This window comes from Photinus pyralis, unplaced genomic scaffold, assembly GCF_008802855.1.
Source record: "Photinus pyralis isolate 1611_PpyrPB1 unplaced genomic scaffold, Ppyr1.3 Ppyr1.4_LG5, whole genome shotgun sequence".
Classification (NCBI taxonomy): Eukaryota; Metazoa; Arthropoda; class Insecta; order Coleoptera; family Lampyridae; genus Photinus; species Photinus pyralis.
Genome location: NW_022170596.1, coordinates 48,735,833 through 48,763,276, shown reverse-complemented (window position 1 = coordinate 48,763,276; position 27,444 = coordinate 48,735,833). Strand labels below are relative to the sequence as shown.

At 35.1% G+C, this 27,444-nt stretch overlaps 2 protein-coding genes across 2 annotated transcripts; one reads left to right on the top strand and one right to left on the bottom strand.

Moving 5' to 3' along the window:
- Positions 1–20,780: 20,780 nt before the first annotated feature.
- On the bottom strand, positions 20,781–21,756 carry LOC116171540 (mitotic spindle assembly checkpoint protein MAD2A). Its single transcript, XM_031488440.1, has 3 exons — positions 21,562–21,756; positions 21,368–21,514; positions 20,781–21,317 (listed from the first exon to the last, which is right to left on the bottom strand). The coding sequence occupies exons 1-3, from the start codon at positions 21,629–21,631 to the stop codon at positions 20,926–20,928; spliced, it is 609 nt and encodes a 202-aa protein (XP_031344300.1). The 5' UTR covers positions 21,632–21,756; the 3' UTR covers positions 20,781–20,925.
- A 1,252-nt stretch (positions 21,757–23,008) lies between these two features.
- LOC116170454 (heat shock protein 83) lies at positions 23,009–25,679 on the top strand. Its single transcript, XM_031486869.1, has 3 exons — positions 23,009–23,169; positions 23,276–24,733; positions 24,793–25,679. Exons 2-3 carry the CDS (start codon positions 23,276–23,278, stop codon positions 25,489–25,491), a joined length of 2,157 nt encoding a protein of 718 aa, XP_031342729.1. The 5' UTR covers positions 23,009–23,169; the 3' UTR covers positions 25,492–25,679.
- Positions 25,680–27,444: the final 1,765 nt, after the last annotated feature.

Sequence of the window (27,444 nt, the reverse complement as noted above, 5' to 3'; positions counted from 1 at the left end):
CCCCTCTGATAACCCTTTCCTGTTCCAAATTTGATTGTCTGCATGCTAATTTGAAATTAGATTCTCATAAGTGCGGTAAATTTTCTTTTCTGATACGTATGTTGTTAGGGTCCACCTAGATGGCACAAACCCTTTCGCCCTTAATTTAACAAATTCACGACAGAACAAGGTATAGGGTAATTATGATGAATGTCTCCATTTGAACGTTACGGTGTAGTTTAATTAATTAGTAAAAAATAGCGATAACGTTTATATTATTATTAAAATAATATAAACGTTATCGCTATTTTTTACTAATTAATTAAAAGGTATAGGGCGAGGTATAGGGTACCTAATGCAAAATATTCTACGACTATAAGACAATTCCCATAGTAGTTTAAAACCGTAGAAATGAGTTCGGACGGACGGGCGGACGGACAAAACGCACACATATTACCTGCAAAAGGGTGATGGCAGAAATACTTATAAGATACAAAGGTTCGGTAGCTCAGTCAAAGTAGGCGTTTTAGGTGTAGGCCACAAACCCCTCATACTGTTTTTTAGTTTGTTAAAAATAAATAAAGATCCCTTTAGCAAATAAAATACTTTTGTCTTAAGAACTTAAACAACTTAATTATAGATAATAGAAGTGACAATAGCGATATGTAATTTTATGAGAACGTATTGCTGTGACCCTTTAACTTCAGGGCGCATCAAAAATAAATGCAATGGCTCACGTTGGGTCAGCAAATAAAAATACTGTATGTAACGGCCCGTCCAAAATGAACCAACAAATCACCTCAACCATAGCTAGCTCGCTGATTAAATCTCCCAATGCACATCCGTATCCCGGAACAATACAAAAATTTGTTAATATGACTTTGAATTCCAGATTCTAAAATAAACAATATGGTCACGAGCAATTCGTTAAACTCCAAAAGAATCATTTACCAAAGACACTTGAATTTGGGCACCAATCAACAAAATTTATCATAATTAAGCATTCTCAATGATGTTGATCAAGTCATAGAATTTTCGAGAAATTAGAGGATTGAAGCTAAACATGGATAAGTGTGAAATGTACATAAAACAGACAGCATAAAGAACTTCGCAATTCCCTCTCTTCAGAATTTGATTCCTGGCATCAAGGCAATCGCCGGAGCTGATTTTGAACTTCTTGGTGCCCCTGTGTTAATAAAGGAGTACGTTAAATTCGTCTTGCAAAATTGCCATTCTTGTCCGAAATGTCTCTCTAATATCTCCATCAGATTACGAGGTCCCCATGTTTAACAATGGAAAAGGTTACCCCTAGGCAGTGTATTTTTAAAGACTTTAAGCGATCCATAATGGCGATGATTACATGAGGTCAAACGTTCAGAGCTTCCCGAAGTCATTGAATAAAAATTTAAGTTTTATTCAACGCCGAAGTTCACCCTATACTTCTAGTTATTAAAAAATCTTCAATCATCTGTCACTTCTCATATAATATCTAAACTGTGGCTGTTTAAATTTAAACACAGCCAAAAATGATCACTTTACGGTTGAAAGAAGACTAAAGGTATGGAGTTAAACTTAGAAACGATATCGCAATTTCCCACAACTAGGAAAATATATACTGGTCCACAAAGGTTTATAGATACGAGAGCCATTTTTAAATATTTTGCAAAGCCCAGGTAAAATTTTTCGGGGCGCAAGTCACAAAAATTAGGATTCTAATTTTATGTGTGGTCGAATTCATCAAGATAGGAAATTGCAAAAGAACTTTGTTTGTGCCAGTAGTTGAAGCAGTTATTAGGTAAATTTGCTTTATTAGCTCTTGGCTACGTTCGGCATTTTCATTAATTTCACAGAACTTTGGTCGATCATTATCCCTGTTGACGATAGGCAAAGGCCTCGGAGCTTCGGTACACTCTTACAAGGTTTATACGATATAAGCGTTCAATATAAAAACAAAAACATACAAATAGCAGTACGTAATTGTCAAATCGTTGATTGTGGAAGTGATACAATACAACTGGGCCTAGGTCAGAACCTTGAGTACCTCTCACAAAATTCATTCAACACAACGTCTCCTTAAAATTGTTCCAAAGGCTATAAATATCTATAGAAGATGTTTCTGTTTTCAAGCTAATAATAATTAATTGGTAAGAGAAAGCAGCAGCATGTTTACGCAATCGCCTGAACATCGTCGCGCGTTGTGCGGTTTTAAAATAAGTTAAAATAAAAAGGACCAACTGACACTATTTTTTTGTGTAATCGTGTTTTTGTTTCAAGTTGTTCCAAATCATAAACGAACTTTATTACATAAGCTTAAAAGCGCCCACACTTGCGCCTCATCGAAATGGAAATTCGTGTATGATTTTGTAAACACACCTGAGAAATCCTTGTAGATCTATTTATAAAAGTCCTTATCCTCATTTTTTAAATGATACTCATAAAACGGGATTAGTGCCGCAAAAACTGCGACCTCTAAATCAATCAATCAATTAATTTAAAGCCCATTCTTAGTCTAGTCTAGTCTCGGAGTAGGTACCTTTGCAGAATTTATGCTAAATACATTTTAGCGATCAAAAAACGCCGCAAACCTCATCCTTATTAAATACTTTCCCCTTTACGTTCTCGTTTTATGTAAATGAAATTGTTTAAATTCCTTAAATAATACATTCGGTTCATGATTTGTCCTTGCCACGACATTTTTTTCTTAATATTGCATACAAAATAGAGCCATCTTACTAATAGGATTCAGACGTAAACGTAAGGATTCATTTAAGCGCCGTAATTGTCGCAAATACCGCAATTAAGCGAATCTCGCTCATTCGCATTCTTAACTGCATCTTCGTTGCATATTTCGGCGACATTGCTGCATATTTGGTCCGAACTATTAACGGATTCCGATGCATTGTTTTTCAGTTTAATATTCTAGACGCGTGTAGCTTTGAAAGTACATTCCGCGAATTCGGCGTTTTACTTCAGATATCGTGTTTTCCATCAAAATGTTAAATCCATTACAGGAATGCATAAAATTATTTATTGTCTTTTCATTTTCAGTACCGAAACCAGTGAAAAAACCGAAGATTAAAGCAAATCGGACGAACGACCTCAAGGTGGGGAAAAAACTTCGACTTATTTGTAACGTGAAGGGTTTTCCTGTACCGTACGTTTCATGGCTTAAAGATAAGCATCATCCAAATAAGCGGGCGCGGATCACTTATAAGAAGTAAGTATTTAAGCTTTCCTACTTTTTATAACCGCCTACCATAGGAGGCAGCGCAGACTGTACGGCTGAATTTATATATTAAAATTATAAATTAGTTTACGTTTGCCAAAAATATTTGGCAAAGATATGTTGTACTTTAAGTTGTCGTTTACTTACTCATACTCTGAGATTTCAACAAAAAAAGTTTCCTACTTTGACTTAAAATACTCTCTGATTTGTTTAAACTTTCGATACCTGTAGAGTTTCGAAACGTAATTATGAATTCTATAAGATGGGGGTGCTTATTTAAGGTCCTTAGTAACTACACCCCTAGTATGAAAGACAATTCCTTTATTCGCTCGATTATCGTACTATTTAAACATCCCCTACATCAAGTTTACAGACATTTTTCATAGCACTAAACTAAACCTTGACATAAGGCTAATTCTGATGATAAAAGAAAGTATAATTGGGATAGGTACTACACTAAAACAGATAATAACACTTTTCTCTCCCTAAAGTCATGTATACGATTGCATGCATGCATGTTATTTGACGATTACATAAAAGGCTCCACCTATGTTCGCAAAGGTTTATCTATGGTAAGAATAGAAGGACGAAAGAGCTATATACACAATCCACCTGTCAAAACAGAAAATATTTGCGACTACCTTAACCTTTAAGAGGAAATTTCACAACGTTAGGTAACAGTATGTTCCTGCTCCCAAGGAGATGCTAGCAGAATAAAATTCATACGTTAAAAAGAAAACAAGCTTCAAAGAAAAACCATTTTGCACTTACTATACCTACAAGTGGTAGGTACCTAGGTCATTATGATCAAAAGAATTTGACAAATGGTTTTTTATACGAGTAGTAATCCCGAAATTTAACTATAGTTTTCTATATTCTATTTAGTAAAGATCTGACGTACTGGATAAGTCAAAAGTTGCGCTATGAATCTTGATATTCAACAGTTTGTGTACCGGTGCCTTAAGAAAGATTAACCATAAAATGGATACTATGAACGTGATCACCGAGCAATAGTAGACACCGGAAAGTCCTTATTTCATTCTGGAGACTAACTACTGCCTGATATTTTTGGGCATGATGATTAACACATACTTTACAAATAATGTTTTTGAAGTCTGCATAGACAAGGAACCATAACTGAAGCACATTGATTTCTTACATCGAAACAGTATGCAAAACGGAAATGGGGAAAGAAACCGCAATGTTCATGATACCAACAACTCGTTTTCGGAGGGATACTTTCAGAAGAAACTCAACTACTAGAAACATTTGAAGCACAAGATCATTCTGATAAAATAAATTCAAAATTTTTGCATATCAATCAGAGCTCGGCAGTATTTGATTTTGTAAATACTTTTTAGTATTCAAATACTTTGTAATTAAACACTTTTATGGAAGCAGTATTTGTATTTGTAACTCAAATACTTTCACAAATATTTAGTATTCGAATACTTCGCAAAGTATTTGGATCCTTCGTAAAGTATTCGAATACTTCGCAAGGTATTTGAATACTTTGAGAAGTATTCGAATACTTCGCATAGTATTTGAATACTTAACCTTCCTTTTTTACCAAAAATCGACTGCACCAAAATTTCTCGGGAAAACACTCTTTCTTATTAATTTTGGTGCGTAGAATCCAAAACAATTCGTACTTTTTCGATCAGACTTCTCAATCAAAAGTTATAGACTAGAAACCAATTTCGAAAGAAAATTAAAAGGGCTGTAACTTTTGAACTAGTAGCCCAATCTTGGAACTGTTTGAAATTATGGATTCTACAGGCCACATTCTATAAGAAAATTTTGTTCCCGGGTCGATCTGAGACAATTTTTTTTGCGGGCCTCAAAAAAAGGCTGTGTATAAACCTTCCTTTTTTACCAAAAATCGACTGCACCAAAATTTCTCGGGAAAACACTTTTTGTTATTAATTTTGGTGCGTACAATTCAAAACAATTCGTACGTTTTCGATTAGACCTCTCAATAAAAAGTTATGGACAAAAAACAAATTTCGAAAGAAAATTCAAAGGGCTGTAACTTTTGAACTAGTAGCCCAATCTTGGAACTGTTTGAAATTATGGATTCTACGGGCCAAATTCTATATTCCCGGTCGATCTCAGACAATTTTTTTTTCCGGCTTCAAAAAAAGGCAGTACTTTTAAGTTATTCAAATATTTGAGAACAATTTAGAAATGTTTAGGGAAAGTTTCCATTGTCACAAAATCAAATATAAAAATCTGAATACCGAACTCGATAGTCTACGTAACTTAAAAACAATAGGGACCTTTCTTATATCCTTAAAACCATGTGTACCAATTTTCAAAGCGATCGCACGTTTCTAAACAAGTTATCATGCACACGGACAAACGGATGGTCAAAAATGGATCTGTTCCAAAATCGCTAGGATTAATTTCAGAAAGGCGTACGTATCATGTGCACGACGTACGAGTATTAGTATACTTTTGAAAGTATTCGAATACATTCTAAAGTATTTGAATACTTATTTTTTTTAAGTATTTGAATACTTTTCAATGTATCTGTATCTGCGCATTTTTGGTAATACAAATCTGAGATCGGTATTTAATTAGCAAAGTATAAAATTATCGATCTCACGAGTCATCTCGTGAATTCCTGCACATCTGCACTAGCAGAAATATTTTAGTGCAAATTTGAAGTCTCTAGCTATTGTACCTAATTGCTGAGATCTCAGCCGGACAGCCAGCCAGACCGCCAGTCGTAACAAATATAATACCATATTTCTTTCAAAAATGCGCTAAAAAATCAATACTGAATCATGATACTCACTTAATGATAAGGAATCAGAGGCAAACAGAGGTACTTTCGTAGATACGTATAAAGCAAGGTTACTATAGAGAAGCGTTTTTTACAAAAGAAGGTCAAAGAGTTCTATTGTTAAAAGACTGACATTACAAACGGAGATTACCAGCTTCTGCTGTCGCAAGTATAAAAGTCTAAAATTTATTGTGAGTTGACTAGGTGAGGTGCGTACTGAAGCTGACCTCCCCCTTTCCTCCTGCGGTTTACCTGTTTCAAATTAAATTTTATACAAGAATTCCAAGATATTTAACTTGGGTACAAGTAATAGTACCTAAATGTTGTCCATAGTGTTGATAGAATAGTAGTGATTCTCCAAATGGGATAAATCGATGTAAATAGTATTTTACTTAGCCAGGTAAGTGAGTTTTTACTGGCGATAGGAGAAGTTGACTGGCGAGCCGTTAGGCGAGCCTGTCATCTCCTAGAGCCAGTAAAAACTATTACCTGGGGTATAATGTACAATATTTTATTTGTTACTCATTTGTAAACAATAGTAAACGTAAATAATTAGTTCTTAAATTGATCTTGAAGAAATGTCTAAAATATCATGTGATCCATGTAACAGAGACTTCGCATTAATTCTGGCTAATGAAATTACTAGATTACTAACTTGTAAAATTTTTACAGGTCTGCTGTCAGTTTTACAAGTCTGCTGTCAGTTTTACAAGTCAGTAGCGTTTAAACATGACGTTTACCCGTTTCCGTTTTGTCTTGTTAATCACCGTTTACAACTGAGTAACAAATAAAATAATTAATACTTCCCCATAGATTTAATAATTTGAAAATTTCGAATTACTCTACACGTTTCGACATATCCATGTCATCTTCAGGTGAAAATATTTAATTTAAAACTGTCTGTCTTCTTGTGGTGTAGTCCCACTGGTCACTATTCAATTTTATGCATAGCAAAACATTATATTTAAAAGCTTAACTAAAGGTTGATTATGCCAACGCATATGTTTGTTATTAATAATTAACAATGCTCATTTGCAACAGAAAAATTGGCGATAATTGTTGCTACCGAAATTGGTCAATGTAAAATTATAAACAGTCATAATACTGAGTTGTGCTTTGTATGTTGAATAACTAATGATTTTTATATTACACGATGGCCCATTTAATAGTTCGAAATCATTTTTTTGATACATACATTTGATAAGCAGACATTTGCATTTATGCCTTTCCTTTTGCGCAAGCAGCGATGGCGAAGAAGACAAGTAAGTATCCCCGTATAGTGATTCATAGAAAAAGCAATTAATATAATACCATCAAATGGACGATTTGTTAGCATTCATCCGATAACTAATTTATTTGGCAACTTTCGCTTTTATTCAAGCCAAGCATTTTCAATTTGTACAATAAATATCGTCAGCGTTTAGTGATCCAAAGCTACTTTAGTAAGTGACGGTATACCTATACTATATTCCAGTAGCACCTAATTTTTATCGAAATGTTTGAATACAGCACATTATATACATAGCATTTCGTTTACAGGAAAAGGACGACGCTAATAATAAATTCCGTTCAGATGGAAGATGAAGGTACTTATCGATGTACAGCCCATGGAGTTAACGGCACATCTGCCTACGAGGAAGTTTCTGTCCGAATATCTAACAGTGAGCTAGATAACGGTACCTTTATTATCTATTTCTCTTTTGCTGGATTACTAGTAGATCACTTGCATGTTAACTTAAATTGCACTATTAACACCTAAAGTTCTCATTTCTGAATAATATTATACATAGATGAGTACTAACATTAAGGGTACTAAGTACTGTAGTCAGATGAATATAATGGGCGATAGATACATTCATTTTTGGAGCTCACTTGCACCAATTTAACGTACTCCGGTAATTGTGATATTTTGTTAATGATTGTGGTCTATCCAAAAAAGACAAATCACCAAGGTTCTTTTCAATTAAGAACTCCAGGATACGTGATTAGTGTGTTTCGCACGCATACAGAGTGACATTGTACTAAGTCACTTCAAAACACTGGAGGATTACAACACGCGCCCTGACTAATGTACCTAAAAGTCCTGTTAACGTTGAAGAACTAATGACAATAAATGCGTGCGCCAAAGAAGCGCCACAATTATGCAATCTCGTATATATTTGGCAGACTATCAGATTTTGCTCATATATAATTGAATCCATTGAGTGTGCCAAGCCCATTAATGCTTGGGTAAGCGCTGCCAATGTGAGCGTTATAATGAAAGTAACTATCGAAGATTATATTATTTTTGTGGTAAAAATGTGCTAACAATAACCATTATGCATACTACCGTAGCGCAACTTTAATCCTATGTCTCTCTTTCGTTTTAGGAGAAGAGTGCAAGAAATATAAGGACACGTTCTGCCTGAATGGAGGAACTTGCGTTCAAATTCTACATAAGGAAATAGGATGCCAGTTAGTATATTTTTACTTTTATTATCTATTCTAATTGTACGCTTATTCGTCTTCTGAAATTGAGTGCCAAACCCTGTGCAAGCTTTTATTTCAGGTGTTTCATGTCTGCAAATACGTAAGGCTTAAAAAATTAACTTGAAATTAAGTTCCAAATTCCATAATTTCAAATTGGGATGGAAATATGAATCAATAAAAGCCGATGTTGCCTTCTCCAAATACATTTCTGCTGGTGTGCGGTCTGGTGCTAATCACACAAGCAGAAATATATCTGGAGAAGACAACATGGACTTTTATTGATTCATATTTTTCGTGGACAATATATGTGTAGATAGTTATCTGACACTAAATTTTATTGCAGTTAATTTTGTTTTAAAAAATTACAGTCCGACATTAGAATATTCCTTAAGGTATTTAATTCGCATATACGTTTAGAGACGTGCAGACTACAATCACGATTATGAAGTAATTGTAGCGGTTTTTCTATTTGTATAATTTCTCCAAATAATCACCGGTCAAGGTGGGTAAATAAAATTTTATCTCGTGTTTTTTTCGTCTTTTGTAAACCTAAGCCATGACATTGCGAACCGCCTAACTAATTGATATGATCATGAAATTAGTAAATTCACACAAACATGTATAGCAATAGCAAATTGTGGGTGGGGGTTTTAACCCTTGTGGTACATTACATTTTTATCATTTCCTTCTTACGTATCTATTTTTTTTAGAAAATCCGCACTTGCATGTGGGGCAATGGTTAATTGCAGGGGTTGTAAGTATTGTGGTACACCAACATTTTTTGTTACCCTTATAGAAGTCCTCGATCGCGGGGGGTTGTAACTTTTATGGTACATTAAATATTTTTCATTTTGACTGCGTATGTTTAAATGATCCTCCAAATACCTTCGAAAAATGTAATCCCATTCCGGTTTCAAAAAACGGTGTTTTTTTGGAAAATTGTGTTTGATATGCACTCATTCATCAAACCATGTAGGTATGATTTTGCATATTTTTATGCAATAGTAAATTGGCATTTTTAACTTTCAGTCGTTAAATAGATGGCACCTAAAAACCAATATTGAGTAGTTCACCAATTTTATGTATTCTAAAAATTTGTTGTGTTCTACTTACAAGGCTGTAGTTACAGCTTTCTTTTTTTTTGGAGAAGGAGAATAATGGGAGCAGGGCCGGTTCGTGGGGTGAGACGGCGAGGCGGCCGCCTCAGGCGGCATAATCTTAGGGGCGGCATTTTTGAAATTTAAAGATAACAAAATATAATATATAAATAAAATATAAATATAACCATCTCTGCCAGGCCACTAATTTGCGATATATGTAATAGGATAGTATGGTTAAACGTCATTTTCTGATTTATACGATTTTATTTAATTTTCTCGTTGTTTGATTGTACTTATACTCATATTAAAGAACCAATTAACAAACAGAAAACCTTTCCATTCGTGCGGCAAAGTTGGTGCTTGCCTCACCCATTTTTTTCGACGAGTCGGTCCTGAATGGGAGTTTGAATACACTACGGATAATGAAATGAATAAACTTGTAACAAATATAGTAAACAAGCTTCAGAGTGACTGAAATTTTAATCAGTTCTAATAAAATTGGAAAATTCGAAACCGTTCCGAGTTCTAATGTACCCAACCGGTGGGTCGAACGGACAGAAAGTTCAAAATCATGAACTCGCTTAGGAGCTTGTTAATAACATTGATAAACTCTTGCATATTATTGCCCTCAGTATTAAGTAAAAAAGCAACCATGCAAACTTGACTTTCTCGTTACTTGTTTAATAACGAGTTCCAATTCCCACCACCACGCCAGAAGTGGCTTTTGTCGCTCGTTGACTGTATTCCATCCAGGATCTGATTCATATGCGTTATATTCCAACTTAAATTAAAATAATTTTGTTTGTTATTATCCACCTACGCGTTGTTAAATATAGAAATAAACTGTTTCAAACCAATATAGGCAACGAGCGACAAACACAGACAGACAGAATGTCCAAATGACCAAAATTGAATCAGTTAGTCCCTTGACCATAGTCTACCTATTACTGAAAACAAAATTGGAAAATTCGAAACCGTTCGCGGGTTATCATGTACACCGACGTACGGACAGAAAGTCCAAAATCACGAACGAGCTGGCTCGTTCCTTAATAAAATAAAGTAAATTAAATAGAAATAAATTTGAAAAGTTTCTAAATTCATCATGGAAATGTTTTTCATTCGTTTGTAATATATTAAATTGCTCCTACTGTAACTAAATATTAAGCTTGCAATGCAACACTACAATACAAGGCCTGAATACAACCCACAACTTTTCTTTAACAAGAATTCGATATTGGTAGGTATTTATTTGGCAAATGCATGCGGATACCTTTTTTACCACCCGCACGTTAGCAAGGGTGATATTGCATTGGGATAAATAAATGACCCTCCACTTTTTTTACGCATGTGCACGTTTTGAGCACCAATCAAACCAAATCTCGATAATGTCGATCTGTACTCTCATTCCGGTTAAACGGCTGATCCGATTGGAACCACATTTCGTACACATATTTTTAGATATAAAAGCAAAGAGTACTGGTTATTCTTTGATAAAAGCATTGAATATTTCTAACCTTTGAAAAAAAAGAACACATAAAGTTGATTGGTAGAGGGTAATTCGTAAATTTAATAACTTAAGATCAATCGAAAATTGCAGTTATTCTGAATAAATTTGTCATCGGTACTTTTTTCTTAAGCCCTGTTTGCCACCTCTGCTACTTTATCCTGGCTACGAGCTTTCAACGGCAAACTCGAATTTTGGGCCATCAATGTCCACCCTTCGGTCTGTACGACACTGCAACACGCTATGGGGCAATGAATAGACAACAAACTACTTTACTCCAACCTACACTCAAAGATTAGTTTAAAAAATTAAAACGCCACATATCCCTTTGGTGCCATTGCTTGTACAGACAAGTTAATTGTACAAAAATTGTGATTTAAAAAGTAATCTTTCAGCAAACCCTCGACCAACCCCGGAGTGAAGACCTTTCGATAAATGTCCTGTTTGATTAAGCCATGCTTCTGCATTAATTTTATTTACACTGTTTATACAACTTGTGTCAAGTATTTCGGTTTACAAAGAGGTTCCAACATGGCAATGCAGTGCAAGGTAATAAATGCAGCAGCCTTTTATGTGAGAATAGAATACACTTTAGACTATAAAAAGATGAGTGAAGAACGTAAACAGTGGCAATCAATAAGTACAGAAGAATAAACACAAAAATTCTTTGATTAAACTTATTTCATTTGAAAACTAAAGGTTATTTTGTTTGTAACAAAGTGTTCTTCGGTTCTATGATTCTTCTATTGCATAGAATTTAATTATTTCATGTTTACCTATCCGTTTTAGTGAGAGTACTCTGACTTCACCGATTCCATTTTAATAACGCATTGAAAAAGTAAAGGAAAATTAACGCTAACAATAACCTATTCTACTACCAATGCGGTCTTCAGCATCTCTGTGCCAAATTTGTACTCTAATTCCAAATTCTCCTTTCTTCTTTACTTTTAGAGTTGTGGTATCTTCTTGGCAGAACGCAATTCCACTGAACAAAAATTAGTTAGTGATTAACTAAGGGCTAATTAAGCACTAATTTACTGGTATTTTATTTTTTAAATTACAGCACGTTCTACCAGCTACATGTGTACTCAACGAAACAAAATTCTTAAATTAGTACCTACTGACTAATTAGGTAGGTAGTATTTCCTAGTAATGCTGATTTAGTGTTACAATTCTAAAGTTAACACTAGTTAACTTTTAGATTTACAGCAAAATCTGCTGGGTTGTGTAATGTGTTCAGAGTCCTATAAGAAGAGTGTAACGAATAGTAATTAATTAACTCTCTGAGATGATCTTTTACTCGGGTGCGATCAAAGTGACTAGAATTAAAATATAAAGCTGTTGCAATGTTCTCAAACAGTTCTTGGGTCAATGTTCATCTTTCACAAGGAAACAACTGAAGGGAACGAAGTGAACGTTTCTAAACTTGTCGACAGAAATAAATGAGATTGGTCCAAAAACGTCTGCAAGTACAATAGATTTCTTGCTCATTGCTCGCATGTTTTTTTAAGTGGGCAATGTAAATATAATCGCGCATTCGCAATTTCTTCCAAACTCTTGTTGAGATTTGCTCATTTTCTGTTTTTTGTCAAACCACACATCCTTTCGAATTCATCTTACAGACCATTTGTTATATTTTTGCAATTAAGATGCAGTTCACTTCCCCTTCTTAGCACTGACGGGTCCGGTAAAATTTTCGTAAAAAAGAAATTTACTTCATTATTATTTACAATTTAAAGATATTTCATTTTAATTTTTTTCAATTCTTCAGTAAATTCGCAATTTGTCCGTTAAATTTAATTCAGCTACGGCTGTGGGCTGAACTCATGTAATAAATATAATTAAAGCTTTCAAAGATTCTAACCTAATTAACTGAACTCATTTGGGGTACCCATAATTAATATAAACCTTTCGAATTCATCTTACAGACCATTTGTTATATTTTTGCAATTAAGATGCAGTTCACTTCCCCTTCTTAGCACTGACGGGTCCGGTAAAATTTTCGTAAAAAAGAAATTTACTTCATTATTATTTACAATTTAAAGATATTTCATTTTAATTTTTTTCAATTCTTCAGTAAATTCGCAATTTGTCCGTTAAATTTAATTCAGCTACGGCTAAGGGAATTGAATCATGTAATAAATATAATTAAAGCTTTCAAAGATTCTAACCTAATTAACTGAACTCATTTGGGGTACCCATAATTAATATAAGCATTTTTATGAATCAACTTTCGATTATATCTACACTCAACTGCCCTACAAGAAATACGAGTTAACACTCTTCTCTTTTTACAGGAAAACTTTTTATTTAGAATTACCAAGCAATTTTAATTTTTGGAAAAAAATGCACACATTTCGCAATTCATGTAACATTGGAAAACACAAATCAGCATAAAATTCTGCATAACTTTTCCCATTTAAGCGACTTTGTATCCCTTACGGTTTAAAAGTTCCCCTGTGTAATAAAATGTAATTTTTTTTAAGAAATACTTTTTTTGTGTCGTAAAATCAATTAACGCCATGGATAGGAGTTTGGGAATCTCCCGCTTAGATCAACGCGATCAAAAAGGTGGGTCGTATCGACTTGCAATGGGATTCACTTGTTGAAATTAACCCTTAAAGTATATACAAATTCATGGCATCAGAAGAACACATGTATGAAATTGCTTAGATGCTTTCCCCAACGCAAAACTACAAGGTAGGAAGACATCGACTTGCAATGGAATTCACAGCGTGAAATCACATTCGGAATTCACGTGATGAAATCAGCCCTTAAAGCATTTAAAAATAAATAGATAAGACATTTTTTGCATTAAAATCACTAATAAGTATATTTTTATTGCAGGTGTCCCGATGGCTTCATAGGAGAACGCTGTGAAGCAAAAGAAGTATCAAACCATTCTAGTATGTATGGGCAAAACACATTTTCTTGTAAACTAGGCCTATCGACAACATACTACTGTTAGGCGACAAATTCCTTACTTTAATAGGACAAAATAGGAACGTTCAGAGGGGTAGTGCATAACAGAAAGTTAACAAGATAAACTTGTATTATATTTTCTTTAAGCTATTGTAAATAATTTCCCCTTATACATCTACCCCCCTAAACAATCTAAAGAATCTGTAAAGCAACTTCTCGATTTGAGCATTGTAAATGTTGTATAAAATCATTCTAACGTATTCTATAAGACTGTTAATTTTATTATTACCTATTCGTAATTTTATATAAACAAATTTAATTGTAGAGAAAACAGTCAGTACATCGCCAATGTTCAAAAATCCTTTACACATCAGGGACCGAAATATTATAATATTCGTTTATTTAATTTTGTATAAAGTCATGTAGATATATTTATTTATTAACGCATCTATACTCACAACAAATTGACAATTGTTGGTAACAAAGAATGAGCCGATAATTGTAGTTCACAACAAAAAAATACATGATCAACAGTGTAATGAAAATTAATAAATTATTTACAAAGTACTGAAATTTTTACTTTCTTTACCTCCAAAACGTGTTACGCTGATTGGAATATGCAGGATTTCGTTTAATAAAAAAATAGGTATGTACCTAATAAAAATTTTTTGTCTGGTCTGTTCACTTAACAAAAAACACTTCGTATATAACAACTTTACTAATCTACAAACTAAATTTATTTTTAAATAACGTAGAAATTAATTTACATATTTGTTGTGAGTTTTAGATGGCTAACTATACAATACACACAAAATTTGTTGCATGTCCTTCCGTTTCATCTGCTCTTAACATATCTGTTACTTATTGGCTTATAACACATTACTTTATTCTATAAATCGTTTTGTTCAAATCTGCCGCATGTAATAACATAGACGTTTTAGGTGAAGATTTCGATTGGACTACATCATCTTATCCTGATTGATCATTTAATAAGAAACCTCGATTATCTTGGAGATGTTCATGTATGGGTTTGTAAGTATTAGTAGGCATTTAGTGCTCACGTTCCTAGATACTAAACGTGTGTTTCGATCTACCCTGCCCAGCATCATTTGCGATAATAATAATAAAGAATATAAAAATACACATAAGATTTTATTGGAGGGTGTTTACGTTAGGCCAAATTCGAAAAATGTGACCCTGTCATAAGGAAGCAAGGGTAAACAAATCTAAAAGTTTGTGTCCTAGGTAAGGGATTCTGGCCATATTTATTTATTAACGTAAACCGGGTCATTTTCCTTTAATCTTTAGAAGTGCAAGGAGAGTAGCACAGTATTACTTAATTGTTTTGCCTGTTTAATCTATCAAAATTCATGTTTCTGGGGAGTAGCAAGAAATCCGTGTCTTATTTCCATTCACAATTAGAGATCATCAGCGAACGGTTAGAGAAAATTGGTTCTCCTCTGTGGACAGATACGGTTCCTATCTAAAAGAATCATTTGAAAAATGCTTGTTAAGTTGTTACGATGCACTTTACGTACCCACTTTGTTCAAATACTCCCCTAGCTCGTCCATTCTCTTCAATCGTAATTTACCACTACTTTGTTAGAATTTTGTACTATTTCGGCAGTGGGAGGGGAGAATTTTCCGGTTCCTTCCTATGCGACACTGTGAGAAATCAATTTTTTAAATTTACATTTCTTGCTCCGATAAGGGTTTAATCATTTTTGTCCGAATTCCTTTATAACACTGTGATAATGGTGACCAAATTTGCTTTTGAATGAATATGTAGGTACAGCATAGAGCGTACGTCGTCGTTTCTACGTGGAGTTCACAAAGCTTCTATAAAAACTATTTAAAAATGTCTCTTTTTTCGTTTAAATCTCGAAAATGGTGCATTGTAGGGTTAGTATTGGAGGAAATTTGCTTGTTTCACATTCATATTTTCAACTGGTCATGTTAGAAAAACCCGTGTGACGAATGTTCCAGCATTGCATCTTTCACATACACTTGCATTCCTTCTGCCTCTCCTATTCTCATTACCTTAGCCTTGTTCTGATTTATAAGTTATAACTAGGTAAACCATATTCTTTTGCCCCATCTTCAAGTTAATACTGTCAGATCTCTGTATTTTCTCCAAAGAGGAGCGTTTCATCAGCAATCCGAATGGATATCACCTTTCTTCCTAGAATATGTACGCCCTTATCGCTTTTCCAACGCTTCGAGGCGTAAGTATTAAATACTGTCGATGACAAAGGAGGTCCCTGCCTCATGCCCGTACCCAGTTCAAACCAATCCGTTCTGTTTCCGCCGACTCTCAATGCTGCTCTTGCTGATCATTCCAATCTTTCCTCTTTCTTTTAAAATGTCTACCAATTTTTCCCACAGAACACTATCAAATGCCATTACCGGGTCAAGGATCCACCGTACACCTACTGTTTCCATCAACATCTTCCTCTTCTTTCAATACCTTTCCATTCCTTTTTCCACTTAATTTGCTACAAACAGCTCTTGAATCTATCCCAGGTAACCTCGTTAATCCTATTCTAAATAATATTGTACCTTCCTGTCCTACCAAGCTTTCCATTTCGTTAAATTGATTTTGCCACCACCTTTTCCTAGGTTCATCAGTTTCTTTTCTCAACTTCTCATTTAACCTCAGATATTGTCTTCTTCCCACTTCGGTATTGATGTTTTTGTAGCTTCTTCTCTCTTCCATCTTTGCTATCATTTCCTGATTTTAGAGCCATCACCCTATCATAGCCATACATTTCCACCCTGTATAAGTGGAAATCCAAAAAAGGAATTTGTGTCATCTATGTTTAACCCCCAATCATACGAAACAAGTCTATGAGGCGAAACCTACGGGCACAATTCACGTACTTCGAATATTAAGTTTCCCGTTTGGTAATTTTTTTGACAATACCGAATCCTTCCCCGAACCTCCAGTTAACCAAAAGTTTCGCAGAATTCGGCATGAGCTCTTTAGGAGTTCTTAATACCGAAAACATAAAATTTGAGTGCTCTTTTAAGTGGAAAGCTAATATTCATTGGGGGTGGAAGAGTTTACCTTAGATTCCCTCGTGTTCCCTCGATTTTATTCTTTTAATTAAAGATTTTACGCACAAACAACTACAATTTGTGAGTTCCACCCCTAAAACAATCCATATATGTAACCGTTATTTAGAAATAGCTCTTTCATTAGGTTTAAGGTTCAAGTTTAAAAGTTACAATTGTTGTAAGACCTAATTAACTCGAAATTAATGCAAATTTGGAAATAATAATTGGATAAATCCAGCTTCTGTTTTTGTTTATCCTTTAATAAGCGTAACTCATAAGCACAACAGTTTTTAAGTGAAGGCTCGTCATTAGAACACCATTCCTGCACAAAAATTATTGATGGAGAACTACACTATCCCGTCATCAATTTTTCAGAGGCATAAACGAACTTGGTTTGAGTATAGAAGCAAAATTTCCTATTTACCTGTACATTTTGAGCATTCTTGAGATGATTGGAAGTGTTTTGAATGGAGACAAATTTAATGGAGTAGGTAGTGAATGATGCTAGTTATCCCAAATTCGCAAAACAATTGCAACCCCAAACCGCATCCCAAAGACCGCGTATAATTTAACGCTTCTTTTTCAATTCAGAACTTTGGGAACTTCGTGCCTATCATTAAAATCCTCGCTTGTTGCAGTTTTGAAAATTGACCCAAATAAATGACTCTTTGCGCAGGCGGGCAGGGTAGCTTACAGTTGCCATTACCTTTCTATTTAGGTAATTTAATTTTTTCTTATTTGTAGGAGTGTACTGAAGAGGAATCAAGAAGAAATAATAAAGATCTTACGAACCATGATTGTAATAAAGAAACTATACCAAAGATATTGATGTATTAGATGTTCTTTTAATGTAACGTTTTGTAAATACTCCAAAATTACATTATTTGCAATTTGCATTTTGAATATTTGCAAATGTGTGTAGATGTTCCTAATTTGTTTGTATTACCTACACATTAATTTGTATGTAAATGGTGCTATTAGTTATGTACAACCATCTTACTAATGTTAGTCCAGACCATCAGTTGCATAGGCATCGTAGGGCATTTAGAGTTGAATTAGAAATGATTTACAATTATATAGAAAATGGTTCATTTCTAATTCTCTCATCTGGACTAAACGTAGGTATTAACTAAAACTTCTCGATGTTAATTAATATAAAATACTCGCATAATGTGATAACGGTAAATGGTGATAATTTTGCTAATTAGCATAGCAATAGATTTTTATAAAAGCTACACACATAAAACTTATATCCCGCAAATGGTATTAGAAAAATAAAAATACTGCTTTCGCATGTCTTTATTCTTATACTACTGACCATACACATACAGAATCCTTCAAAGGGGAACATATAGTACAATTCAAATTATTTTATAAGTATTGGTGCAGAATGAAACAAATCAAAACCTCCCAAAATATCCTCGGCCTATCCTTGTGGTAAGTTAAGTCGATATAAGCTGCAAAGACTAGAATCTTTTAACGTGCTCGCCTAATGTTCCCCTATTAATGAAACTAGGGAGCAAAGCAACGGGAAGGTGTTGCACACATACCTTTTGTATTTTGTTGTGCTTCTTCTTGAAATGATTACGTTCAAAAATAATGATTAAGCAAATTAATTCGAATTCATAGGTAGTGGAGCGAAATCCACACGCTAGATGGCTTATTTCGCCAGATGACCGACAATGGCGAAGAACCAGGTGAAATGTATATCAATCCATCATTGGTAGCTACCCCATACTAAAATGACAATTACTGCTCATATATTGCTGAATAAAAGTCGCGCAGAAATATAGAGAAATAATGAACAAAATTGAAATTAATTAAAAAGACAAAAACTATTGGATCATACAGAATTTTAAAATTTCAATTTCTTTCGAAATTGGTTTCTAGTCTATAACTTTTGATTGAGAAGTCTGATCGAAAAAGTACGAATTGTTTTGGATTCTACGCACCAAAATTAATAAGAAAAAGTGTTTTCCCCAGAAATTTTGGTGCAGTCGATTTTTGGTAAAAAAGGAAGGTTATACACTGCCTTTTTTTGAGCCCCGAAAAAAAAATTGTCTCAGATCGACCCGGAAAAAAATTTTCTTATGGAATGTGGCCTGTAGAATCCATAATTTCAAACAGTTCCAAGATTGGGCTACTAGTTCAAAAGTTACAGCCCTTTGAATTTTTTCTAGTCTATAACTTTTGATTGAGAAGTCTGATCGAAAAAGTACGAATTGATTTGGATTCTACGCACCCAAATTAATAAGAAACAGTGTTTTCCCGAGAAATTTTGGTGTAGTCGATTTTTGGTAAAAAAGGAAGGTTATACACTGCCTTTTTTTTGAGCCCCGAAAAAAAAATTGTCTCAGATCGACCCGGAAAAAAAATTTTCTTATAGAATGTGGCCTGTAGAATCCATAATTTAAAACAGTTCCAAGATTGGGCTACTAGTTCAAAAGTTACAGCCCTTTGAATTTTCTTTCGAAATTGGTTTCTAGTCTATAACTTTTGATTGAGAAGTCTGATCGAAAAAGTACGAATTGTTTTGGATTCTACGCACCAAAATTAATAAGAAAAAGTGTTTTCCCGAGAAATTTTGGAGTAGTCAATTTTTGGTAAAAAAAGGAAGGTTCAGTATTCAAATACTATGCGAAGTATTCGAATACTTTACGAAGTATCCAAATACTTTGCGAAGTATTCGAATACTAAATATTTGTGAAAGTATTTGAGTTACAAAAACAAATACTGCTTCCATAAAAGTACTTAATTACAAAGTATTTGAATACTTTAAAGGATTTGAATACTAAAAAGTATTTACAAAATCGAATACTGCCCAGCTCTGAGAACAAAATATAGCAAAATTAATCACCGGCAATTTATTTTAAATTAAATATTTTGCCAAAATAGTATCGTTCTGACATCTAACGTTGGTATAATGAACTAGTTGTGTTGCCGCTAGATACAGGCAATTAAATTACTGCTAGCTTCTTAGTTCAATGTTTCTTTTACAGAGGACGTCACGCCAATATTTTGTCTAATTTTTTACTGTACTGAGTACGCAATTAGTGGTAAAGTGTGACGACAGATGTCCGCACGTTTTATTATCTTTGTTATAGGGGCATCCTCACCATTGAATTTATATCCTCACTGAACTAATAAAATCGTGTTCTTTCGTGGTAATTCATTATGACGTACGTTCTTGTAATTTCCTGCATTTAGTATCGTCACTACTTTATTAAACCAACATTAGGTGTCGGACGATACTATTTTGGCGCAATTTCTAATTTAAAAAAAAAACGTTTTTGGCTATGATACAAAACCGAATCTATTATAAACAATGGGTTCCAACAATTTAGTGACGCTGGTTTTTTGATACAGCCTTCTCTATTTGGCTAAATATATTTTATTTAAATATTCACCAAACACGCAGCTTTATTTATAACAAATTCACAAGTAAACTTGGACAATTAACCGCCCAGACTATTTAACCATAGGGACCGACAAAAAACCCAAATTCCATTTTTAAGGGACTAATTGTCCAAATCTTTTGGATTGTTTTCGACAAGATTTCCAATATTGATCGCCAAAATCATTAAAATCCGTTCTCATAGTGAATATCGACTTTTTTCACGATCCCCTAAATGCAATAATAAATCAAATTAGATCTTAAGTCCTAATGTTGTTCAGAGCCCCAGTCCCATGTAATTGGAATTTTTATTCTGTATGGTGTTAAATAAATAAATATACTCAGCATTGTAATAATTGTTATAAAAGCTACATACATAAAACTTACATCTAGCAAAGGGTACTCAAATAATTAAAATACATCAGATAAAAAAAATAAAATCAATACACCCTTAAAACGGGAGCACTTAGCACAATTCAATAAAATCTAATCTTCACTTTTATACGTGACAACAGTCTCCATTTTATGAATGTTAGTGGAGAAGGAACGTAACCGAACAAACTGAGCATTCTTAATATCAGCCGGCTGAGCGTCACCCCATTCTGGAGGCAGCTCGATATCGTTTTTCGTATAAATCTGGATATCAAAGCTACAAAGGCAATCAAGTAGCGGTAAATATGCGACAGATGATGCTATTTGCTTCAGTACATCTCTTATTTCATTCTGAATCTGCTTCAAAGGTTTATCTGACGTCTGGTTTGGATTGTCTATGTCGCCTTCGTACTGAACGTTAAAATCCCACCTTTCCATAACTTCTCGAGTCTTGACACTCGTTACTATTAACGCTATCTTATCAACTAGCCTTTTTACCAACCACTCTGTACAAAAAGGGGATAAAATTTCTCGATTACGCCCACATTAATGTTACCTTTCAGTTGGCAAAAGGTGGATGATAAAAATTCCTTAATTTTGTTATTTTGAGACATATAAATAGGTAGGCCATAGTTTTCGACTGTTTTGAAATCTTCAGGTGGATAAAGACCTCTTTGAAACAATATCGAGTTAATTCCAAAATCTGAAAAGAGAAAATGTAAATTTAAACCTGACTTTACTGTAACATACCTAAGTATTCAACAACAATTTCGGCTGATCCTTTTACAGTAATTGCAGATTTACTTTTTTGAGCAGCCATTTTGGCACAAGACGAGAACTTTGTATTTTCAAAACGACACAGACAGTATAAGCATGTGTGCCTAACGGACGTTATTTTAAAAATAAAAACAATAGGTGCAGTCGATTCCTGTCAAAACCTGCCACTTTCCTCAACAGATGGTGCCTAGGTTTAAAATGGTGATTTAAAAAAAACATTGGCGTCGTAATGGATTTTCGCCATAAAGTCGTATTTTCAATACCTGTATCATTGTTTAAAATAAGTATTTAACCAATGCCTGTATCATACAAATACTAAACTTATATGCCTGCATTCATATAATTTTACCATAAGCTGTAGCAAACAAAATAATTCAATTTTTCGGACATCAGCTTAGCTACATCGAAATGTAATAATAATTCATCTACTTAAATCTCAAGTTTAGGCCCAAAAACGATTTTATCTTCGTACTTGGCGTGTTGTGCTACATTACATTCTAATAAGGGGTAGAGCATAGAGATTACAGCGTAAATGTACCCAGACGAAACCCCGAAGTACATAATACAGCATTAGGTTTCAAGAATTTTCGTATATTGTGGAGATTGGAACTTGAAATTTGAAATTAACAAAAGTACAATTACTTCATGACAAGCACAAAATAAACCTTGATGCATATATAGGTACCTAATTTTCATTGCCGCATCATATATCATCAATCAATTGCGCAACCCTAACCGGCGCCCCTGGCCGAAACTTCTAGAACAGGAAAGAAAACGAGAGTTTCCCCCAATTCCACGTGCAACAGAATATTTCATACTCATTGAAATCGAATAATCTAGAAACGAATGGGTGACGCCGATGAGATGACGCATAGATCCATGCTTGCGATTAATTTTCGCGTCCTTAACCCCAAATTTTATGGAAAATCTTTAAAAAAAGCCCTTATTAATTTTATGCAGCACGTTTTTGTACAATTCAACCCCATTCTTTATCACAATAACTTACAATGCTTAACGATTTAACCCCTCGAAGTAATGTAGAAAAATGTACATGTGCAAAAAGGCGCCATAGACCAATTAATTTTTTTTTCAAAAAATTGTAGAATTTTTAATCTACGAAAATAATAATCGTAGAAAGTATAGTACCTTTTAATAAATAAACAATGATAGCAGGTAGACGTATTTTTACATCGCTTTTCTTTTAAATGCGAAGATTATTGACGTATTGTTTTAATTTTCACAATTTAACGTTTCGTTTCTAAAGAACAATCCGAAAATTGGTCATTTTCGTTTTAAAAATGATGCGCATTTTGAATTTCGCGCGTTACATACAGGAAATGGAGGGCATTGATTTCGGTGTTGTTGACGTCGAAATTGCCATGGAACGTTGTGGAACTTTTCGATTTTGTTCTAGAACGTTCTAGAAGCTCGGTGGGTATATAAGGATTGCGCGGTTTGCGTTCTGCCAATTGTCAATAAGCTGTGGTGCGAGGAAGTTGTGCTTGTAAAAGTGCGATTACCGGTTAAATCTTTACATTCATTTAATAATTTTAAGTGCATTTAAATATTTAAACAGTCAAGGTATGTATTTTACTCGTCCGTTTTGTTAACAAATTACTTTTTCATTCATAATTGCGTTGTAATTCCATTGCACGTGCAGCCATCTTATTTGAATTTTGTTCTGCAGATGCCTGAAGAACAAATGGGAGAAGTTGAAACTTTCGCCTTCCAGGCTGAAATCGCTCAATTGATGAGCTTGATCATCAATACCTTTTACTCCAACAAAGAAATTTTCCTTCGTGAATTAATTTCAAATTCCTCAGACGCTTTGGATAAAATCAGATATGAATCTCTCACAAATCCCTCAAAATTGGACAGCGGCAAGGATTTGTACATTAAAATCATCCCAAACAAAAGCGAAGGCACCCTCACCATCATTGATACTGGAATCGGTATGACTAAAGCAGATTTAGTCAACAACCTAGGTACAATTGCAAAATCTGGCACCAAAGCGTTCATGGAGGCTCTACAAGCAGGCGCCGATATTTCTATGATCGGTCAGTTTGGTGTAGGTTTCTACTCTGCGTATCTTGTCGCCGATAAAGTCACAGTCGTTTCTAAGCATAATGATGACGAACAGTACATTTGGGAATCATCAGCTGGTGGCAGCTTCACCGTACGCGTCGATCACGGCGAACCCCTCGGCCGTGGCACCAAAATGGTCCTCCACATCAAGGAAGACCAGACCGATTTCCTCGAAGAGCACAAGATCAAGGAAATTGTTAAGAAACATTCTCAATTCATTGGTTACCCAATCAAATTGATGGTGGAGAAGGAACGCGAAAAGGAGTTGAGCGATGACGAAGCCGAAGAAGAAAAGAAAGAGGAAGACGAAGATGAATCCAAACCAAAAATTGAAGATGTGGGTGAAGATGAAGAGGAAGATAAGGAAGGCAAGGATAAGAAAAAGAAGAAGACCATTAAAGAGAAGTACACCGAAGATGAAGAATTAAACAAAACCAAACCGATCTGGACACGTAATGCCGATGACATCAGTCAGGAAGAGTACGGCGAATTCTACAAATCCCTCACCAACGATTGGGAAGACCACTTGGCCGTAAAGCACTTCAGTGTGGAAGGTCAGTTGGAATTCCGCGCACTTCTCTTTGTACCCAGACGTGTACCTTTCGACCTCTTTGAGAACAAGAAGCGAAAGAACAACATCAAACTATACGTCAGACGGGTTTTCATCATGGATAATTGCGAGGAATTAATCCCAGAGTACCTCAACTTCATTAAGGGCGTCGTCGATAGTGAAGACTTGCCCTTGAACATCTCGCGTGAGATGCTCCAACAAAATAAAATTCTCAAAGTCATCCGTAAGAACTTGGTCAAAAAGTGCTTGGAACTCTTCGATGAACTTGCCGAAGACAAGGATGGTTACAAGAAATTCTACGAACAGTTCTCCAAGAATCTCAAGTTGGGCATCCACGAAGACTCTCAAAACAGAGCTAAACTCTCAGATCTGCTACGCTACCACACGTCTGCCAGTGGAGATGAAAGCTGCTCCCTTAAAGAATACGTTACGCGCATGAAGCCCAACCAAAAACACATCTACTACATCACCGGCGAAAACAAGGATCAAGTAAGTTAACCGCCATCGAAATCATTTTAGCAGTGTCTTAACTTTGACTGTAATTGCAGGTAGCCAACTCGTCGTTTGTTGAACGTGTTAAGAAGCGCGGATTTGAAGTTGTCTACATGACCGAGCCGATTGATGAGTACGTCGTGCAGCAAATGAAAGAATATGACGGCAAACAACTTGTTTCCGTCACCAAGGAAGGTCTCGAACTTCCAGAAGAGGAGGAGGAGAAGAAGAAACGCGAAGAAGACAAAACCAAATTCGAGGGTCTTTGCAAGGTCATGAAGAACATCTTGGATAGCAAAGTAGAAAAGGTGGTCGTTTCAAACAGGCTGGTAGAATCGCCATGTTGTATCGTCACATCGCAATACGGATGGACTGCCAATATGGAACGTATCATGAAAGCACAGGCGTTACGCGACACATCCACGATGGGCTACATGGCCGCAAAGAAACACCTGGAAATTAACCCTGACCACTCCATCATTGAAAACCTCAGGCAAAAGGCCGAAGCCGACAAGAACGACAAGGCCGTTAAAGACCTAGTTATCTTATTATTCGAAACTGCTCTCCTTAGTTCCGGATTCGCGCTCGACGAACCACAAGTACATGCATGCCGCATTTACAGAATGATCAAATTAGGTTTGGGTATCGACGAAGAGGAACCCATGATGACTGAAGAATTAGAAGGTGCTGCGGGTGATGTTCCAGCTACAGATGCCGAAAGCGAAGATGCATCGCGTATGGAAGAGGTTGATTAAGCTGCTATCAGTATTTTAGGTTTTTCCAATTGTTCGCGTTGAAGGCATGTGTTGTAGTATGCTTTTAACTTCATTCCTTTGTCTAAGAATTTATTTTTAGTTATTTATATCTTATTGATGTACAGGCTGTGTCCAAGGAAATACTAGTTTTTGCAAATGTACTGATTTCAAATAAATCTTCTTTAAAATTTACCTTCAGGTTTTTTTTGTACAAGTTTTAGTGTAAGCTTCTTCAGACATTCAGTGAACAATATACACTTCAGTTTTTATAGAAGTGAACCGATTATAAAATCTGTAAAATAGTTAACGGGAATTGATCATACTAATTCCATGTCCAGAAGGAGCCAACCGACTCCCTGCCGCACTAGATGTACTACAATTATTAATACATGGAATATCAATAGCGGGGATGTTGGATCTCTCGTTTTCTTGCCGATTACAGCAGGTTTATTGATTTAGCAATTGAATAAACATTTCAGCTGATTTATAAACACTATGGGCTAAATGGCAGAGCGAGGAAAGACCTCAAAAAATTTTAAATGTCTATGGCTCTATCCAAAAATTTATGACTTACAAGTTGCAAGCACATAAATTCATGAGCATTAAATGAAATGGTGAACAGTGGTCGGTATCTGGAACAACAACGTAAACACGTATCTCCCAAGTAAAAAATTGGGCTGTATTTCTTGCGGAAACAGATATTGTTATCTACTGTAAAATACTAAGTTGATAACGCGGCACGTGTACTTTTGGAAATGAATAAGGATAAGATGTATATACAATGATGATATCCATGTAAATTCTCATAATCTCTCATGGGTAGCAGGCAGCACAAATTTTTCTGGTGCAGCTTTTCTGTAATTCAAAAAAGATACCTAAGTAATTACTATTTGCATCACTTGCTAAATGGCTAATTTAATTCAAAGAATGTGATCCATAATTAATCGAATTAAAACACGAATCAATTCGTACTACTCAACTTTACCAAAGGGTTATTATAATAATTGGAGTAACGTATAGGTACGGTAGTTCAGGCATCGCAAAAAAGAATCCTACGACTTTGAGGTAATTCTTTAGGGCGCAATTATCTACGTCTATAATTGATTTTTTTTATCGTCACGTAATCAGTAATCATACTGCGCTGATGTGGTTGTGGGGGAAACCATGTATTTGATATGATATCAATCGCTATTTTTCTACGCACCCCAAAAACTTCGTTCGCGAGGCCAAAAGAGGCCTAAAAACTAAGTAGTTAAACCAAAGAGTATTATAAGTAACGTTATATACTCTTTGCTAATAAACACGTGCTTTTCTACTCGCTTAAATGCTATGGAATTCGATGAACTGACCAGTATCACAAATAAAATACTTACCATTATCTGTGCCAGTATAATCTGGCTTTTGGACGCAAGGTCAGTTAGTAGGGCAGTCCCCCCAGATATTCTCATTATATACTGTTCACTGTTGTGATGTTTTTAAGACGTAGAACCACCCAAATCTTTGATGCAAGTGGGTGACAGCACACACCTAAAAGTAGTTTAGGAAGATTGTCTTCCTAATACAGGCTCCACATAGGCTGGCATTTGGGTCCAGGAGCAATCCGACAACCTGGCGGTGATCAAAGCGCAGAATTCCTCGGCACAGGTAGGCAGTGGTGCATCTTCCCCAGAGCCGCGAAAGATCAGCCTGAAGGAAGACCAGCTAACCTAGTCGCCACAGAGGGGGAGGGTCAGTTATGGGTTTTCTTTTCTAAAAAGGTGAGGGTTTTAGTAACCCTGCCGAACCAGTACGAGGTGGAGTGAATAAATATACAACCCCTACAACAACGCTATGTAGGTACAGGGGCAAAGTACAGGGTGGCCATTTGAAAACGAAACGGAGCCTATTTTGGAGACCTCAAAACATTAACGAAAAAATCCTCGGACCCGTCAATTTTTGATTCAAGGGGGAACC

Bases quoted from the DNA above. Each gene is read 5' to 3' on its own strand.
- LOC116171540 (XM_031488440.1), bottom strand. From the start codon at position 21,631: ATGGCTGCTCAAAAAAGTAAATCTGCAATTACTGTAAAAGGATCAGCC. The intron at 21,515-21,561 runs GTATGTTACAGT...TTCTCTTTTCAG, and splicing joins AATTGTTGTTGAATACTTAG to ATTTTGGAATTAACTCGATA. The intron at 21,318-21,367 runs GTAACATTAATG...CTTTTTGTACAG, and splicing joins CACCTTTTGCCAACTGAAAG to AGTGGTTGGTAAAAAGGCTA.
- LOC116170454 (XM_031486869.1), top strand. From the start codon at position 23,276: ATGCCTGAAGAACAAATGGGAGAAGTTGAAACTTTCGCCTTCCAGGCT. The intron at 24,734-24,792 runs GTAAGTTAACCG...CTGTAATTGCAG, and splicing joins CCGGCGAAAACAAGGATCAA to GTAGCCAACTCGTCGTTTGT.